The 14,115-nt window shown below is 29.4% G+C and overlaps 1 protein-coding gene across 1 annotated transcript; it reads left to right on the top strand.

Moving 5' to 3' along the window:
- The first annotated feature begins 2,406 nt into the window (after nucleotides 1–2,406).
- On the top strand, nucleotides 2,407–13,698 carry LOC110613794 (kinesin-like protein KIN-12E). Its single transcript, XM_043956235.1, has 23 exons — nucleotides 2,407–2,923; nucleotides 3,255–3,410; nucleotides 3,501–3,584; nucleotides 3,826–3,945; nucleotides 4,798–4,911; nucleotides 5,136–5,228; nucleotides 5,724–5,813; nucleotides 5,942–6,012; nucleotides 6,101–6,175; nucleotides 6,305–6,392; nucleotides 6,657–6,715; nucleotides 7,128–7,191; nucleotides 7,358–7,423; nucleotides 7,553–7,711; nucleotides 7,807–7,911; nucleotides 9,258–9,493; nucleotides 9,936–10,005; nucleotides 10,083–10,139; nucleotides 10,228–10,284; nucleotides 11,043–11,102; nucleotides 11,207–11,286; nucleotides 11,485–12,128; nucleotides 12,218–13,698. The coding sequence occupies exons 1-23, from the start codon at nucleotides 2,639–2,641 to the stop codon at nucleotides 13,483–13,485; spliced, it is 4,101 nt and encodes a 1,366-aa protein (XP_043812170.1). The 5' UTR covers nucleotides 2,407–2,638; the 3' UTR covers nucleotides 13,486–13,698.
- The last annotated feature ends 417 nt before the right edge of the window (nucleotides 13,699–14,115 follow it).

Genomic DNA, 14,115 nt, shown 5'->3' with positions numbered 1-14,115 from the left:
CGAACTGAATTAATTTCAAAATTTGGTTTGGTTTTTTATTCAATTCGGTTCGATTTAATTTTTAATTTTAAAAATTTCGGTTATTTCGATTCGATTTGATTTTGATAAAAAAAATTGAAAAAACTGAGCCGAACCGATTAGTGATAATAATATGTTATTTTCAATAATTAGAGAAATTAAATTATATGAAAATTAAAATATTTTAATTAAATTTAAAATATTAAAAATAAAGTGTAAAAAATAAAAAAATTAATAAAAATCGAAATTGATCAAATCAAACTGAATCAAATCAAATCAGACCGGTTCGATTCAATTTGATTTCTGACCAAAATTGATTCGGTTTGATTTTTATAAATACTAAAATTTTAATTTTCGATTTATTCAGTTTGATTCGGTTCAAAACCGAACCGATCGAATGCTCACCCTTGCTAACAAATGGTTTGAAATTAAATCCTATGAGATAGTTTGAATTCTTATTTGAAAAAAAAAGTAAACAATAAATGAGGGATTATGTTCAAATATAATAAAATTAAATGGGTCACAATTATATGTTAACTATAATATAAAAAATGGATAATATTTTGAAATATCTAAAAAAATTAGATATAAATTATGAGAGAAAAAGAATATTTATTTAATTTTATATTATAAATTATATACATTTTAATTAATTTTATATAAATTTTTTAAATTTAATTGTTAGAAAATTGTATATGATTATATTAAATGTGTCTCTTAAATTAACCATAGCCAATAAATAAGAATTGTTTTAATTTGAATGACTACATATCGGATTTTTTAGAAAAAAATTGTTATTAATTCCTAAATTTCTAATAAATTGGCGTTGTTTTTATTTTAAAATCATTTAATTAATATTTGGTTGTATTTTATAAAAACTAGGGTAAATTATAGTATAGTTTTTGAGTTTTAAAAAAATTATAATTTAATATTTGCCTTTTAATAATAAATAATTTAATTTATGAATTTTTATTTTACTAATAATATATTTTTTTATTACATTCACTTAATCAAGTGTTATTTATAAAAGTTAATTCTAATTAAAAGATTAAATTATTATAAATATTAAAATTATTAAAATAAATTATTAAAATTAAAGAAATGAAATTATTATAGAATGTGAAATTTAAAGAATTAAATTATTATAATTTAATAGTAATTTTAATAAGATGGTGAATTACATTTTAATTCTTAAATTTTAATATAATTAACGAATAGATTTCTATATTTTTAAAATTTAATACTTAAACCCCTTTATAAGTTCCTTTGCTTTTTTATAGTTAAAAGTGTGAAAATGTTTTATCCTTTTTAAATAGATAAATTATACTTAAATATTTAATTTTAGTATAATTAATAAATCAATCTATATATTTTTAAAATCGTACACTTAAATCTCTCTGTAATCAATTCATTCTCATCTATTATAATTGAAACATTTTAATCTTTTATTTTTTATTTAAAAGAAGACTTAAGTTCTCAATTAACTTTTATCTATAATACCTCATTTAACTAATTTCTAATATTTTTTATTTTTTAATTTTTATTTATTAAAATATTTAAATATTTATAATTTTGAAAATTTTAAAAAATATTTATAATTTTAACTATTTTTAAATGGAATCAAGTAATTTTTAAGTAGGATGTAAATTTTTATAAAGAATATTTTAAAAAAAAATTGTATTTTTAGAAGAAATTTGATAATTCACTAGATTTGAACTAATGTCTATAATGAATGATAAAATTATAATTTTAGAAGGATTAAATATAGAGAATTTGAGGATTTAGTTTTAAAAATATAAAGATTGATTTGTTAATTATACTAAAATTTAGATATAAAAGTGTAGTTTATATAATATAAAATTCTTTTATTTTGTGAGAATATTTAAATATTTAAAATATTTATTTTTCTTTTAATCGGTGGATGAAAATATATTTAATTTAAATGAATTGATTAAAATTTTAAGTATTTAATTTTAAAAGTATAGGGTTAATTTATTAATTATATTAAAATTTAGAGATTAAAATATAATTTATTTTTTAAAAAATATTTTTTAATAAAATAAAATCTTAAAAATTAAAATATGAATTTTATTAAATTTAAGGAATTGTGTTATACATTAACGTAAAAATTAATAATCAATAAATAATATTTATTTATTATTTTTTGCCTTGACATAATACAACGCGACGTTTTTGTTTTTGCAAGATGCCACGTTCAATGATGGATCAGATGGACAAAAACGAAAGAGGCTCTGGAAACTTTCTAACATTAAAAAACTCAAACGGTCATTAATTTTGAATTTAAATCCATCCTACCCGTCCATCCAATCGTTTCTCCACCGTCCGATCACTCTCCTCACACATCCTCATTTTCCCTCAAAAACACTCAAATTTCAAAATCTTTCTGCTCTACTGCTCTTCCACTCTCTCTCTCATTCTCTCTCTAAAATTTTTCTCATACAAACAGCTTTTCCTTTCCCTTCAATTCCCTGCCTAACTCCCGCTTTGAAATCCCCCCAATTCGTGCCCTAGTTTTTTTTATTGGCTTCAAAACCCTAAATTTGTACTTTCTCTCTCTACTCTTGAACGAAGAAGGTAGAAATTTGTCCTTCTTAAGAAAATGCCGTTCATTACCGAGGCCGCGAGTGCAATCAAGAGTCGGTTCGGTTTCCATAAGCGTTCTACCTCCGAGTCGGGACAGGCGACGGTTCCTAGCACTCCAGATCTGCTAAAATCGGCGTCTCGAGAGAATTCCAGCCTCTCTCTTGTTGACACGTCGGCAGTTCGGAGCATCTGTGAATGGGAGGATGATGCTGACGGAATCACTGGATCTGTTCCGCCGCGGAATAATCAGAGCTTTGAATTCTGTGAGGATCCATCGTTCTGGAAGGATCACAATGTGCAGGTAATTAGAGGTTTTAGAAGTGCTTTTGCTGCTTTTCTAAAGTAAGCTTTTGTTATTAAAAGTGGAATACAAGAAGTTGTTTGGTTATGTAATTTGAGGGGATTGCAATGATAAAACCGTTAATCTTGATATGTAATTGAACAAAATTACTGAGAAATTACACTATAGGGTGTTTATTTTCATTGAAGTAAGGATGTTTGTTTGGCAAGTTACAAGCAGAAAATTGCTTTTGGAAATGTTAATAGTAGGTATAGGTTGCAATGGGTAACTGACTATACGTTTTATTGACAATGTGTTTGTTAATCTTCTTGCTTTTTCCGATTTATTGCAGGTTATTATCAGACTACGTCCATTGAGTAGTTCAGAAATCTCTCTACAAGGCTATGGCAAGTGTGTTAGGCAAGAGAGCTCCCAGACAATCACTTGGACAGGGCATCCAGAGTCTCGTTTTACCTTTGATCTTGTAGCAGATGAGAGCGTTAGTCAGGTAAATAATTTTAGATTAGTTGGTTCTTAATATTGATGTCAGTTTCAATTGCCTGTATTGTTTGGTTAATTTAGTGATTTAATTTGACAGGAGAAACTGTTCAAAGTTGCTGGATTGCCTATGGTGGACAATTGTATGGGAGGCTACAATAGTTGTATGTTTGCATATGGCCAAGTGAGCTCTCCAATACTGTTTAAATTTCCTTTGGTTCAATTCATTAATTAACAAAATTCTGCGACCATGGAACTTCTTTCAGTGTCTATATGGCAGTGGTGAGACAAATAATTGAATATGCTGAGTGATAATATTTGATGAAGTGACCTTTAGCTGATATGATATTAAATTCCATTTAGTTATGGAAATAATAATGTCAAATCTTAGTTTCTATTCTCACGGGCTACATTTGCACATGCAGACAGGAAGTGGGAAGACTCATACAATGCTTGGAGATATTGAGGAAGGCACTCGAAGACACAGTGTTAACTGTGGGATGACACCTAGAGTGTTTGAACATTTGTTCTCAAGAATACAGAAGGTTGGTCCCAGCACACTTATGCTGATTGTTAAAATTTATGACGGCACTGCACTTTTGCTATTAAATTTTATCATATCCAAGGATGAGTTTTCTCTCCATTTACTTTAAGCTTAGAAGACATTCCTTACCTAAATAGTCATGTTTTAATCTTAAATTGTCAAATATCACTTGTTAATTTCAACTAAAGGGTATTGATTTTCATTCTAAGATAGTCTAGAGAATTCAAGAGGGGTAGCTTTTAGTTTTTGTCCCATGCATTCATTTTAGGAATGAAGTCTATTTTTAGTTTTTACTTCAAGTTCAAGGTGGCATGCATTTTGCAACCAAATTGAACATCATTATCTTTTTTCTTTTGTGATTATAGTGTGCATTTAGTGATTTCAAAATTTCTATTGAAGTTGTTATGATGTACCTAACTAGAACCTTGTTATTATTATTATTGTTGTTATTGTTATTAGGTTATTATTTGCAAGTTAGTTGTGTTTCACTAATGTGCTAAAATTGCCTTTTGCTTAAGGGTGGCGTGCATTTTATAAGCAAATTGAAATCATTATCTTTTTATTTTGTGATTACAATAATGTGCATTTAAGCGATTTCAAAATGTCTGTTAAAACTGATTCGATGTATGTACCTAGAAACTTATTATTATTACTACTATTATTATTAAAGTTGCCTTTTGTTCCATATAACTGAGTTGTTTGCTGAAGACTAAACTGAAATTACTTCTTCTTTTGGGCATGATTATCTCATATATTATAGAACTTTGTTTGTATATTTCCATTGGGGTTTTTTTTTTGGTTCTAGCCTCCTGAAGAAAATTTAATTTCAGTTTAATATTCTCTTGTATGACAGGAAAAAGAAGCTCGTAGAGATGAAAAGCTAAAATTCACTTGTAAATGTTCCTTTTTGGAAATATACAATGAGCAGATTCTTGATCTTTTAGACACATCATCTAACAATTTACAGGTTTGATTATTGGTGAAACTTTTGGTTTTGTAGTTCATTAATTTAATATTAAAAATTTCCTTTCTATATGTTCTAAAGATAGAAAATGTTCTAAATATTCTCATTTTGCAATTTTTTGTATTAAGATATTGTGAATCATATATAAATATATATTTATAGTTATTATCTATTTTATTTATTTTTTTTCATGATGAACAATGATGGTTGTTAATTACATATTACAGATACGAGAAGATGTGAAGAAAGGGGTTTATGTGGAAAACCTTAAGGAGATAGAAGTTACAAGTGCTCGAGATGTGATGCAACAACTAATTCAGGTTTGTATTTTATCTTTATTTCTTTTATATTAACTAAGGAGTTTGGTATCTCTAGCTGAGAGTATTATTTAATTTTAAGGCTAAAATCTGATTTTTTTTCCTCGTTTTATCTTATAACTTATAAGGGAATTAGAATGTTGCATGTTTTTCTCTTAAACTATATCTAACAATATTCATGTCTTATTACATAATACGTGATAAGAAATTATATCAATTTGAATATAAAATATTTTTTTGAAAAAAAATAGAGGCGATTTTTTTTTTAATAAACTTAGTGTAGCTTTGAAATTTATATTCATGTATGTGGGAAATGGATGTAGGGAGCAGAGACAAGCATACCTTTTGTGTTTGCAAGTCTTGAGAAATTAGGAAAAAATATTTATAGATTTTTTAACAAGTACATTCATCCATGGACATTTCTATTTTGTTATGTTTGCAATATCAAATTTTAAATCAATAATATTCAAATTCAAGACTATGTCTTTTTGCTTTTAGGGTGCAGCAAACCGAAAAGTAGCTGCTACTAACATGAATCGTGCAAGTAGTCGATCTCACAGTGTATTTACATGCATCATTGAAAGTAAGGTTAGTAGTTCTTTTACCTATATCAATTTGAAGATACTTGATAAATCTTTTTAATGATTTTCTTTAAGTGAAAATATCGTATATTCAATTGATCTTACATTACAATTTGATTATTATTGCTTTGTTAGTGGGAATCCCAAGGTGTAACTCACCACCGGTTTGCTCGGCTTAATCTTGTTGATTTAGCAGGGTCTGAGAGGTACTATGACGTATAATAAAAGAGCTATAATTTTTCTATTAAATTTTTTATTGATTCATGTAATTAATTTGGATATGTATGATCATAGGCAGAAGAGTTCTGGTGCTGAAGGTGAACGTCTCAAGGAAGCTACTAATATCAACAAGTCCCTTTCGACATTAGGGTATGCTGTTGTTCCTTTTCTTCCTTTGTTTGATCCCTAATATGCTTCAATAGTCTTATTCTTCAATGATTTGCATAGCAGCTTCTCAGTCAACACTTCATTTCATCAAGTTGTTTTTGATGTTCACAGGCTTGTAATTATGAACCTTGTAAGCGTATCCAATGGAAAGTCACTCCATGTTCCATATCGAGACTCTAAACTTACATTTTTGCTTCAGGTAGATATTTCGTGTCATTATAATAATTTAGAGGGTAGTTATTAATACGTGGCTTTAATTATTATTGAATATAAAGGATGGTTATAGTTGATATTTGTGGCTGTAAATTATGTGTGCTTATTATTAAGATGTGTTTAATGGTAGTTTAATAAAGTTTTTGAGTCGAGTCTTAACAAATCTAATTTAGCAAGTTTGAGTTTCTTGTATTATCAAGTGGCTTCTATGTAAAACTTTGTTTGCTAATACTTTTTATTTTCTCTTCAGGATTCACTAGGAGGCAATTCAAAAACTATTATAATTGCAAATATTAGTCCATCTCTTTGGTTAGTTGCTAACACTTGATGATTATTCCTTCTAAATCTTTTCTTCATTACCTTTTTAAAACTAATATCTCTGTTTGTTATAGAAAATTATCTACATTATGAACCATTTATAAATGCATGGATATCTGTATCTGTTTGATTGATGAAACTCTCTTTACAATAAATAGAAGTGATTTCACCATGTCCTGATTTTATGTTACAAGAGAATAAAATATTATATGAGAATTGTTTTCTCTACTTTATTTTTTGTGAACATAATAAAGTCTAAATTTTCTTAAGTTTGTAGTTTTTATTTTTTTATTGGATTCTATTATGAATAAATATTACATTAGAAATTCCTTTTTTTTTCTCCTTAATTTTGACAAGATTGATGTATTTACTTTTGGATGCTCTTTATTTAACAACCTTGCAGCTGTTCACTTGAGACATTAAGCACATTGAAGTTTGCACAACGAGCGAAATTCATCAAAAACAATGTATGTCATTTATACTTGGCCATTCTAATATGCATTCTTGTAGTATTATTGAAGTGCAATTTTTTCAATTTTCATGGACTATGAAATTGTTTGGTGGGGGGCCATTCGTAATATTGTTATTGCTTCAAGTCATTGCTTATAAGAAGTTAACTGTACCATCCATTAGGCAATTGTTAATGAAGATGCATCTGGAGATGTTATTGCCATGCGAATGCAAATTCAACAGCTCAAGGTATTTTCCTAAATTTGAGATAGTTTCTTATGAAGTAGTGTATCGTCAAATGGTAGTGTTAAAGGTTTTAGTCCATGCATCTTAACCATGAGTAATAACAATTGAAATTTATTATTATTTTTTTTCCAGAAAGAAGTCTCTCGCCTACGAAGTTTGGTCAATGGGGGAGCTGAAAATCTAGATAATGATACTTCAATTATAAGCTTTCCCGGATCGCCGGGATCGTTTAAATGGGAAGGACTTCATGGATCATCTACTCCACTCGTGTCTGAAAAAAAAATTTCTCAGGTATCTACTAGGTGTTTTTAACCTTAGGAAAACATATAGATTATAATTGTTATTTAACATTTAGCTATTCTTTTGTTTTTATTGCATATTACCAGAAAAACGACTTTGAAGTTGCCCTCGTTGGGGCTTTTAGGAGGGAAAAAGACAAGGATATTGCTTTGAAGGCATTGGCAGCTGAAAATCAGGCAGCTTTACAGCTAGTACGTGCAAGCCAAATCTATATAATTATAATATAGCTTATGTCTAAATAAATTCACTGAAAGTGACAAGTGAACTCTAGAAGATTTTTCCATTCGTCTATTTTACTCTTATTTTATTATGACCACTAATTAATATGTAACACTGTAATTTTTTTTTTAAAAATGTGGCTTTTTTTTAATTTCTATATAATAGTAATAGCAATACTAATACTAACAAGAATACTAATATGTAAATAAATTTTATTAGTCTTATTATTAACAATAATTAATATGTGATTTTTTAGTTTCTTAATACTTCAGCTTAAATAAAAAAAATTAATATACATCTATATTTATGAATTATAATTATAAAAATATAGGTTTCTAAATAATTATCGTATATATGTTAAATAAAATTCTTTAGTTTTAATAAATTTCAACAAATACCACTAATTATATATGATTTTTTAGTTTATTAATACTTAATATGAATGCTACATGATTTTTAATATAGGTTTTTTGCTGTCTTTTTTAGCTATATTTTATTATTGTTGATAACTAGCATGTATATATTAAATAAATCTATTGGTCTTACTAAATTTATGATGATAGTTTTATTAGTAATGAACTTATTAATATGATTCTACGATTTTCTAATTCTTAACATAACATCTATTTAAATCTATATTCATACAAATATTATAAAATTAAATTATTAAACAAGGTCACAACATAAAAGGAAAATAAACAGGCTGATTATAAGTAAAACTAAAAATAATTAATACATATAATAGGGATAATAAAAATCATAATCACAAATATATAAATGAACATCGACTAAAATTACTATTGAAAAAAATATAATTTTACTAAATTATAATACCAAAAAGAAAACTTATAACATAGAATTATTACAGACGTCCAGTATTGAATCTTAAGAGTTTTATATAAAAATGTATATGAAGATGATGACAAAAGTTTTACAAATATTTAAAAAGGTATAATTCTTAAAAAAATATTTTTTAATTTTTTTATTTTCTCCAAATATGTATTATATCTTTAATTTATTTTCTTTATAATGCAACATCCAAGTATCTAGTTCTTTCTAGTTCCTTTTAGTCCTTTATTTTATATTTGTTTTCTTTATTGCATATTCTCCGACATATTCAAATGAATTCAATATTTTATTTACATTGAACAAAACCTACAAGATTATACAATTCCAAATTTTGAAATTGATAATAGTTGGTTAGATATCATAACCTTGCGTTATTTTTCTTCTAGTTAGCTTCCAGTTGCATCAATTATTAAATTACTTTGATTTGATAGTTCTTTTGAAATCAAACTTTTTGTTAATTGACTATCAGGCAAAGCAAAGAGAGGATGAGATACAAGGCCTAAAAATGAGGTTACGATTTCGAGAAGCAGGAATCAAACGGCTAGAGGCAGTTGCTTCTGGAAAGATTTCCGCCGAGACACATTTGTTGAAAGAAAAGGAGGAGCACCTGAAAGAAATTGAAGTTTTACGTACTCAAGTGGATCGGAACCAAGAAGTCACAAGATTTGCAATGGAAAATTTGCAGTTGAAGGAAGAAATTAGAAGGCATGTCCTTTTTATCCTCTAGTCTATTCTTTGGCATCTCCTTTCCTTTTTATAATGATATATTGTTAACAATAATTTTATTGTTGTCCTTTTTGCAAATTGTAGTTATAGACAAGTGAACAGCTACTTCACCTTTTTTTACTGGGGTTGGAAGCAAAATTGTGTCAAGCTTAGGAGGCAAAATTGTGTCAACAACTGATTTTGCTTCCAAACATCTTTTTTGCTAGATTTGACAAAATATTCCAGCCAAAATTTTTTGAAAATTGTATGTCATAAAGCTTAGTATAGAAATTTAATGCTGGATGGATTTAGCCTATATCATGTGATCTTAAACAATGAATGTCAACCAATGTATTCCTTTCTTTCCAAATACATAGGATTGATATGAGTCAAACACGGCCGTTCTATAAAACTAACTATGTTCGTTTGCCCTAATCCACAGATTGAAGTCATTTTATGAAGAAGGTGGAAGAGAGATGATGAGTGAACAGATCATGGTGTTACAAAATCAGGTATGAAAATTAAACACTGTTTAAACTTTTCTGTCATATTATCCTCTTTCTGAAATTTTTCCTGATTATACATGTAGTTGCTCGAAGCTCTTGATTGGAAACTTATGCATGAATCACATGCCTCCGTGGTTCAGGTTCTTCTCAACCTTCATTATGGACAAATGAATTATTTTGTAATTATTTTTCTTGTTTAACTTGAGGTTTGGATTTCTTGTCCTACAGAAAGCAGATACAGATGTGAAGAAAGAAGTTCATGGTGATCCAATAATTTCTAATCAGGTAAACTTCTGGTTCACTGGTTGCGACTTCCAAAAGATTTTGTTGCACTGCTAATTTCTTCTGCAGCATCAGTACTTACATTTTGACACTGCAACTGGCCATATTTAAAAAGGAAAAGAATGAAGAGCTTTTGATGTTATGTACTCATTGTAGTCATTGATTCACTATTTTAACCCTTTTCTTTACTGACTTTTTCTGTCCTTAAAATTACAGAAATTTCAAGTATAATACTTATACCATGTTTTTATGCTGTAGTTTTTCTGTCCATGAAATGTGGAATTGCTTAAAGCAATACTGGTACATATTTGGTGAAATCCAGAAGCAGTTTGATTGTTTGATAAACTTAACTTGATTTATTTAAAGAAGGCAATGTATGCAGTTTTTTTTGTTTATTTATATGTTCATAGATGGTATTTCATCCCAAATGCATATTGTCAATTTATTATGACACGGTGATTGGAGTTCTAATATGCAATCAAATTTATAATAAACAAGATTCTTGATTTGTGACTTTCGTATAGATAATGTGGCTTTTGATTAAATAATGTTCAAGTTATTAGATTGTGGTTCTATGTGAATGTGGGCTGTGGACCCATGCTTTTGCTTTGAGATTAGGATATTTGACTATTTGACTAGATTTATGCTTTGTATATATTCTGTTATTTTGATCAACACAAACGTCATCCTTAAGTAGTTTACTTGAGTGGTAGTTAAATTGGGTTGGACATATAAATATGTTATAGCACTTTCAAATGCAGGAAACAGGAGCATCTTGGCGCCCTTCAATTAGTGAGGAGAATGAATTCCTTTGTATGCAGGTACACTACCTACTAAATTTTTTCCATGACATTTTACCTGATTCACTTTAAATATGCATTTCATTTGATAGCAAAGATGTAATGGGAATCATACCATATTATAGGCTATTCAAAACAAGGCAGAGATTGACACACTCCATAAGCAGTTGGGCTTCTGCCTTGAGGAGAAAGAAACATTGGAAAGGTAAAGGTTTTTTATTTAGAAGTTCAATATTAGGTTTTTATTCTTAATGAACATTTTTCTTTAACATTACTAGATATAGTATGTAGTTGATGGAGATATAAGTTTGACAATACACATCACAAGTATAACCGTGCTTATAATATTCTGAAGTAATTTGTTTATTTTTGAGCAATAAGAGGTTGTTGTCTCATTTTGTAGGCATGCCAATGAGCTGTTAGCTAAACTTGAAGCAGAGAGATCTCTTAGGGATGTAAAGAAAGAAATCCAGCAAATTGAGCTTCCTCCTTTGTCATCTGATGCATCAGTGGTCAATGTTCATGGCCAAATGGAGCTCAAAACAATGGTTGATGCCATAGCTGCCGCCAGCCAAAGAGAAGCAGAAGCTCATGAGAAAGCAATAATTCTGTCTAAAGAGAATGATGAGCTACATTTAAAGCTAGAAGCTTGTATTGAGTCAAACGATGAACTACAGACAAAACTTAAAGCCTTAATTGAGGAAAAAAATAGTCTCATTGAAATGTATGAACGAGCAGCTTCTGAAAGTAACTATAAATCTTTGAAAGAAGCTGATAGTGCTGAGAACAATGATGATATGGAAGCTGACAATGATGGTGGTTCAGTTGAATTTGAAAAAGGAAAAGAGAGTGATATGGAAACAGTAGTTAAGAACCTAGAACACCAGCTTATGGAAATGCACGAAGAGAATGAGAAACTGATGGGTTTGTATGAAAAAGCTATGCATGAGAGGGATGAATTCAAACGAATGCTTTCTTCTGGTGGACAGAACCGAGTTGAATCTAGAGAACTTGATTGCCCAGAAAAGCTTGTTGAAGTTGATGGAGGTAGATGTCCTATGTACCCTGAAACAAATATAATGGAGGCAAATAATATGAAATCTGCTATAGCTAATGAAACACTTTTTTTGCTGCAGGAGTTCCTTTTTCTGGCTCCGATGATGTGCTCGATGGACCTAGCGTAGTTTGTGAGGATTGTCAAGTGGAAGAAGAAAATGACACTGGTTGTGGAACATTTTGTGATTCAGAAACAGAGCCATTAAATTTAAACCTTACTACAGTCAAGGTTTCAGATGATCTTAATTTGCTTAAAATGAAGCTGGAAACGGCAGAGCAGACAATTTCAGATTCTGTAAAAACCCTCTCCGTCCTTGGTTCACTTGAGAAAGCTTCTGGGGAGTTTGATAAGCTATGGAGGGAAATTCAAGCCGTTGAAGAGGGATTTCAGTTCAAGCAACAAGAGTTTAGATCCTTGAAACACCTTTCTTCAGAAATGCAAGAAAGAAAAGCTCTTGTAGATAAGAAGTTGTCAGCGCTCAAGTATTCTCTATTAAACTTTTCTCAATCAGTTGTTTACTATGAAAAGCGAGAAGCTCGAGCAAGGGCAAGGGTGAATGCTTCATCAACTAACCTTGAGCAAAAGAAAGAGGAACTGGTCCGTCTTCAAGTCTGCAAGGGTGAAAACGAGGCTGCCTTGGGGAAGACTCAACAAGCTGAAGTTGAGTTAAGAGACAACCTTGCGATTTTGAAATCCAGAATAGAGGAGGAGAACCACAAGCAAGAGAATGAAAAGGTTCTATTTGCCATAGATAACATTGAGAAAGTAGACACCTCATTGAAAAGTTGGCATTTAGGCAGTAAAGCTACCGATTTGTTGAAGTCCGAGGAAGAGAAGACGAAGCTGCAAACTGAGATTAAGGTGTTCAGGGAGAAGCTTGGTCTTATTATAAGAGAGATTGAAGATATGAATCAGAAGTCTATGAAGATAGAGAATGAGATGCAAGCTGTCCAACTTGCCATACAAAAAGAGTCGAGGATCACGGCAGAGATGGAACTGGCTCTGCAGGGTGTAATACAAGAAAAGGAAACTTTATTGGAGATGGGAGAGAGAGGAATCTCCGAGTTTCAGACAATGATTCTTGAATATCAACAGCACATGTTTGATGTAGATTTGAAGGAGGTGGAGATCGAGATATTAGAAGAAGAATTATTGCCAGAGATGAAAAGGCTAGAAGAGTTGAAATCAGTGAGGGTAGCAGCAGCTAAGAAAATCACAAAATTGTTGGAAGACAAGAGCTGCCAGTCATGCTTATCTGAAAAAATGGAAAAAGAATTACAAAATGTCTGGGCTTCAATTATTGAAGCAAAGACATTAATAGCGGAGAGAAATTCAAATCACTGCTAGCTTAGTTCTTTGTTTAACGTTCCATTCACAGCATTTGTACAGAAGACCATTATCCAGATGCACTTCTGATATCTGGTGTAGGTTTGCCAATGTTCATGTTTTGTTACCTGAAAACCTCTGTAGAAGCTGATCAACATAAGCATTCTTGAATTTTTTTTTTTTTTTTTCTTTTGGTTGAAAAAGCTTGTGAATAAACAACAATCGATTCATGCATCTTTATGCTATTGTTTAACTTGGTACTGCTGCCGAGCAGGCGATCACATCTTAAGTTGATGCCGTGCACAAAGCATGGAAATTAGTTATGCATACTGCTATCTACAAACGTTGTTGCATTGTATTTTTCAGATCAATGGTTAATAAATAAAAGAGAAAATTATTATTTTGTTCTTGTAGTATGGAGTATTTAATTTTAAAAAATATATTAAAATATTTCTAAAATATTAAAATTTTATTTATTAATTTTTGCCATTAGATCATTAAATTTTTAAGTTAATGTAGTTATTTTAACACTTAAAGGAAGAGAGAATTTCCCTTTAAAATTATTATTTTATTTATTAAGTGAATAACAAAACAATTGAGCACATTTTATTTTTTTTTTTCAAATTTTTAATAGTTGAACTAATTAAAAGA

This window comes from Manihot esculenta, chromosome 4, assembly GCF_001659605.2.
Source record: "Manihot esculenta cultivar AM560-2 chromosome 4, M.esculenta_v8, whole genome shotgun sequence".
NCBI lineage: Eukaryota > Viridiplantae > Streptophyta > Magnoliopsida > Malpighiales > Euphorbiaceae > Manihot > Manihot esculenta.
The sequence above is the reverse complement of the archived record's forward strand: the minus strand, read 5'-3'. Positions and strand labels throughout refer to the sequence as shown.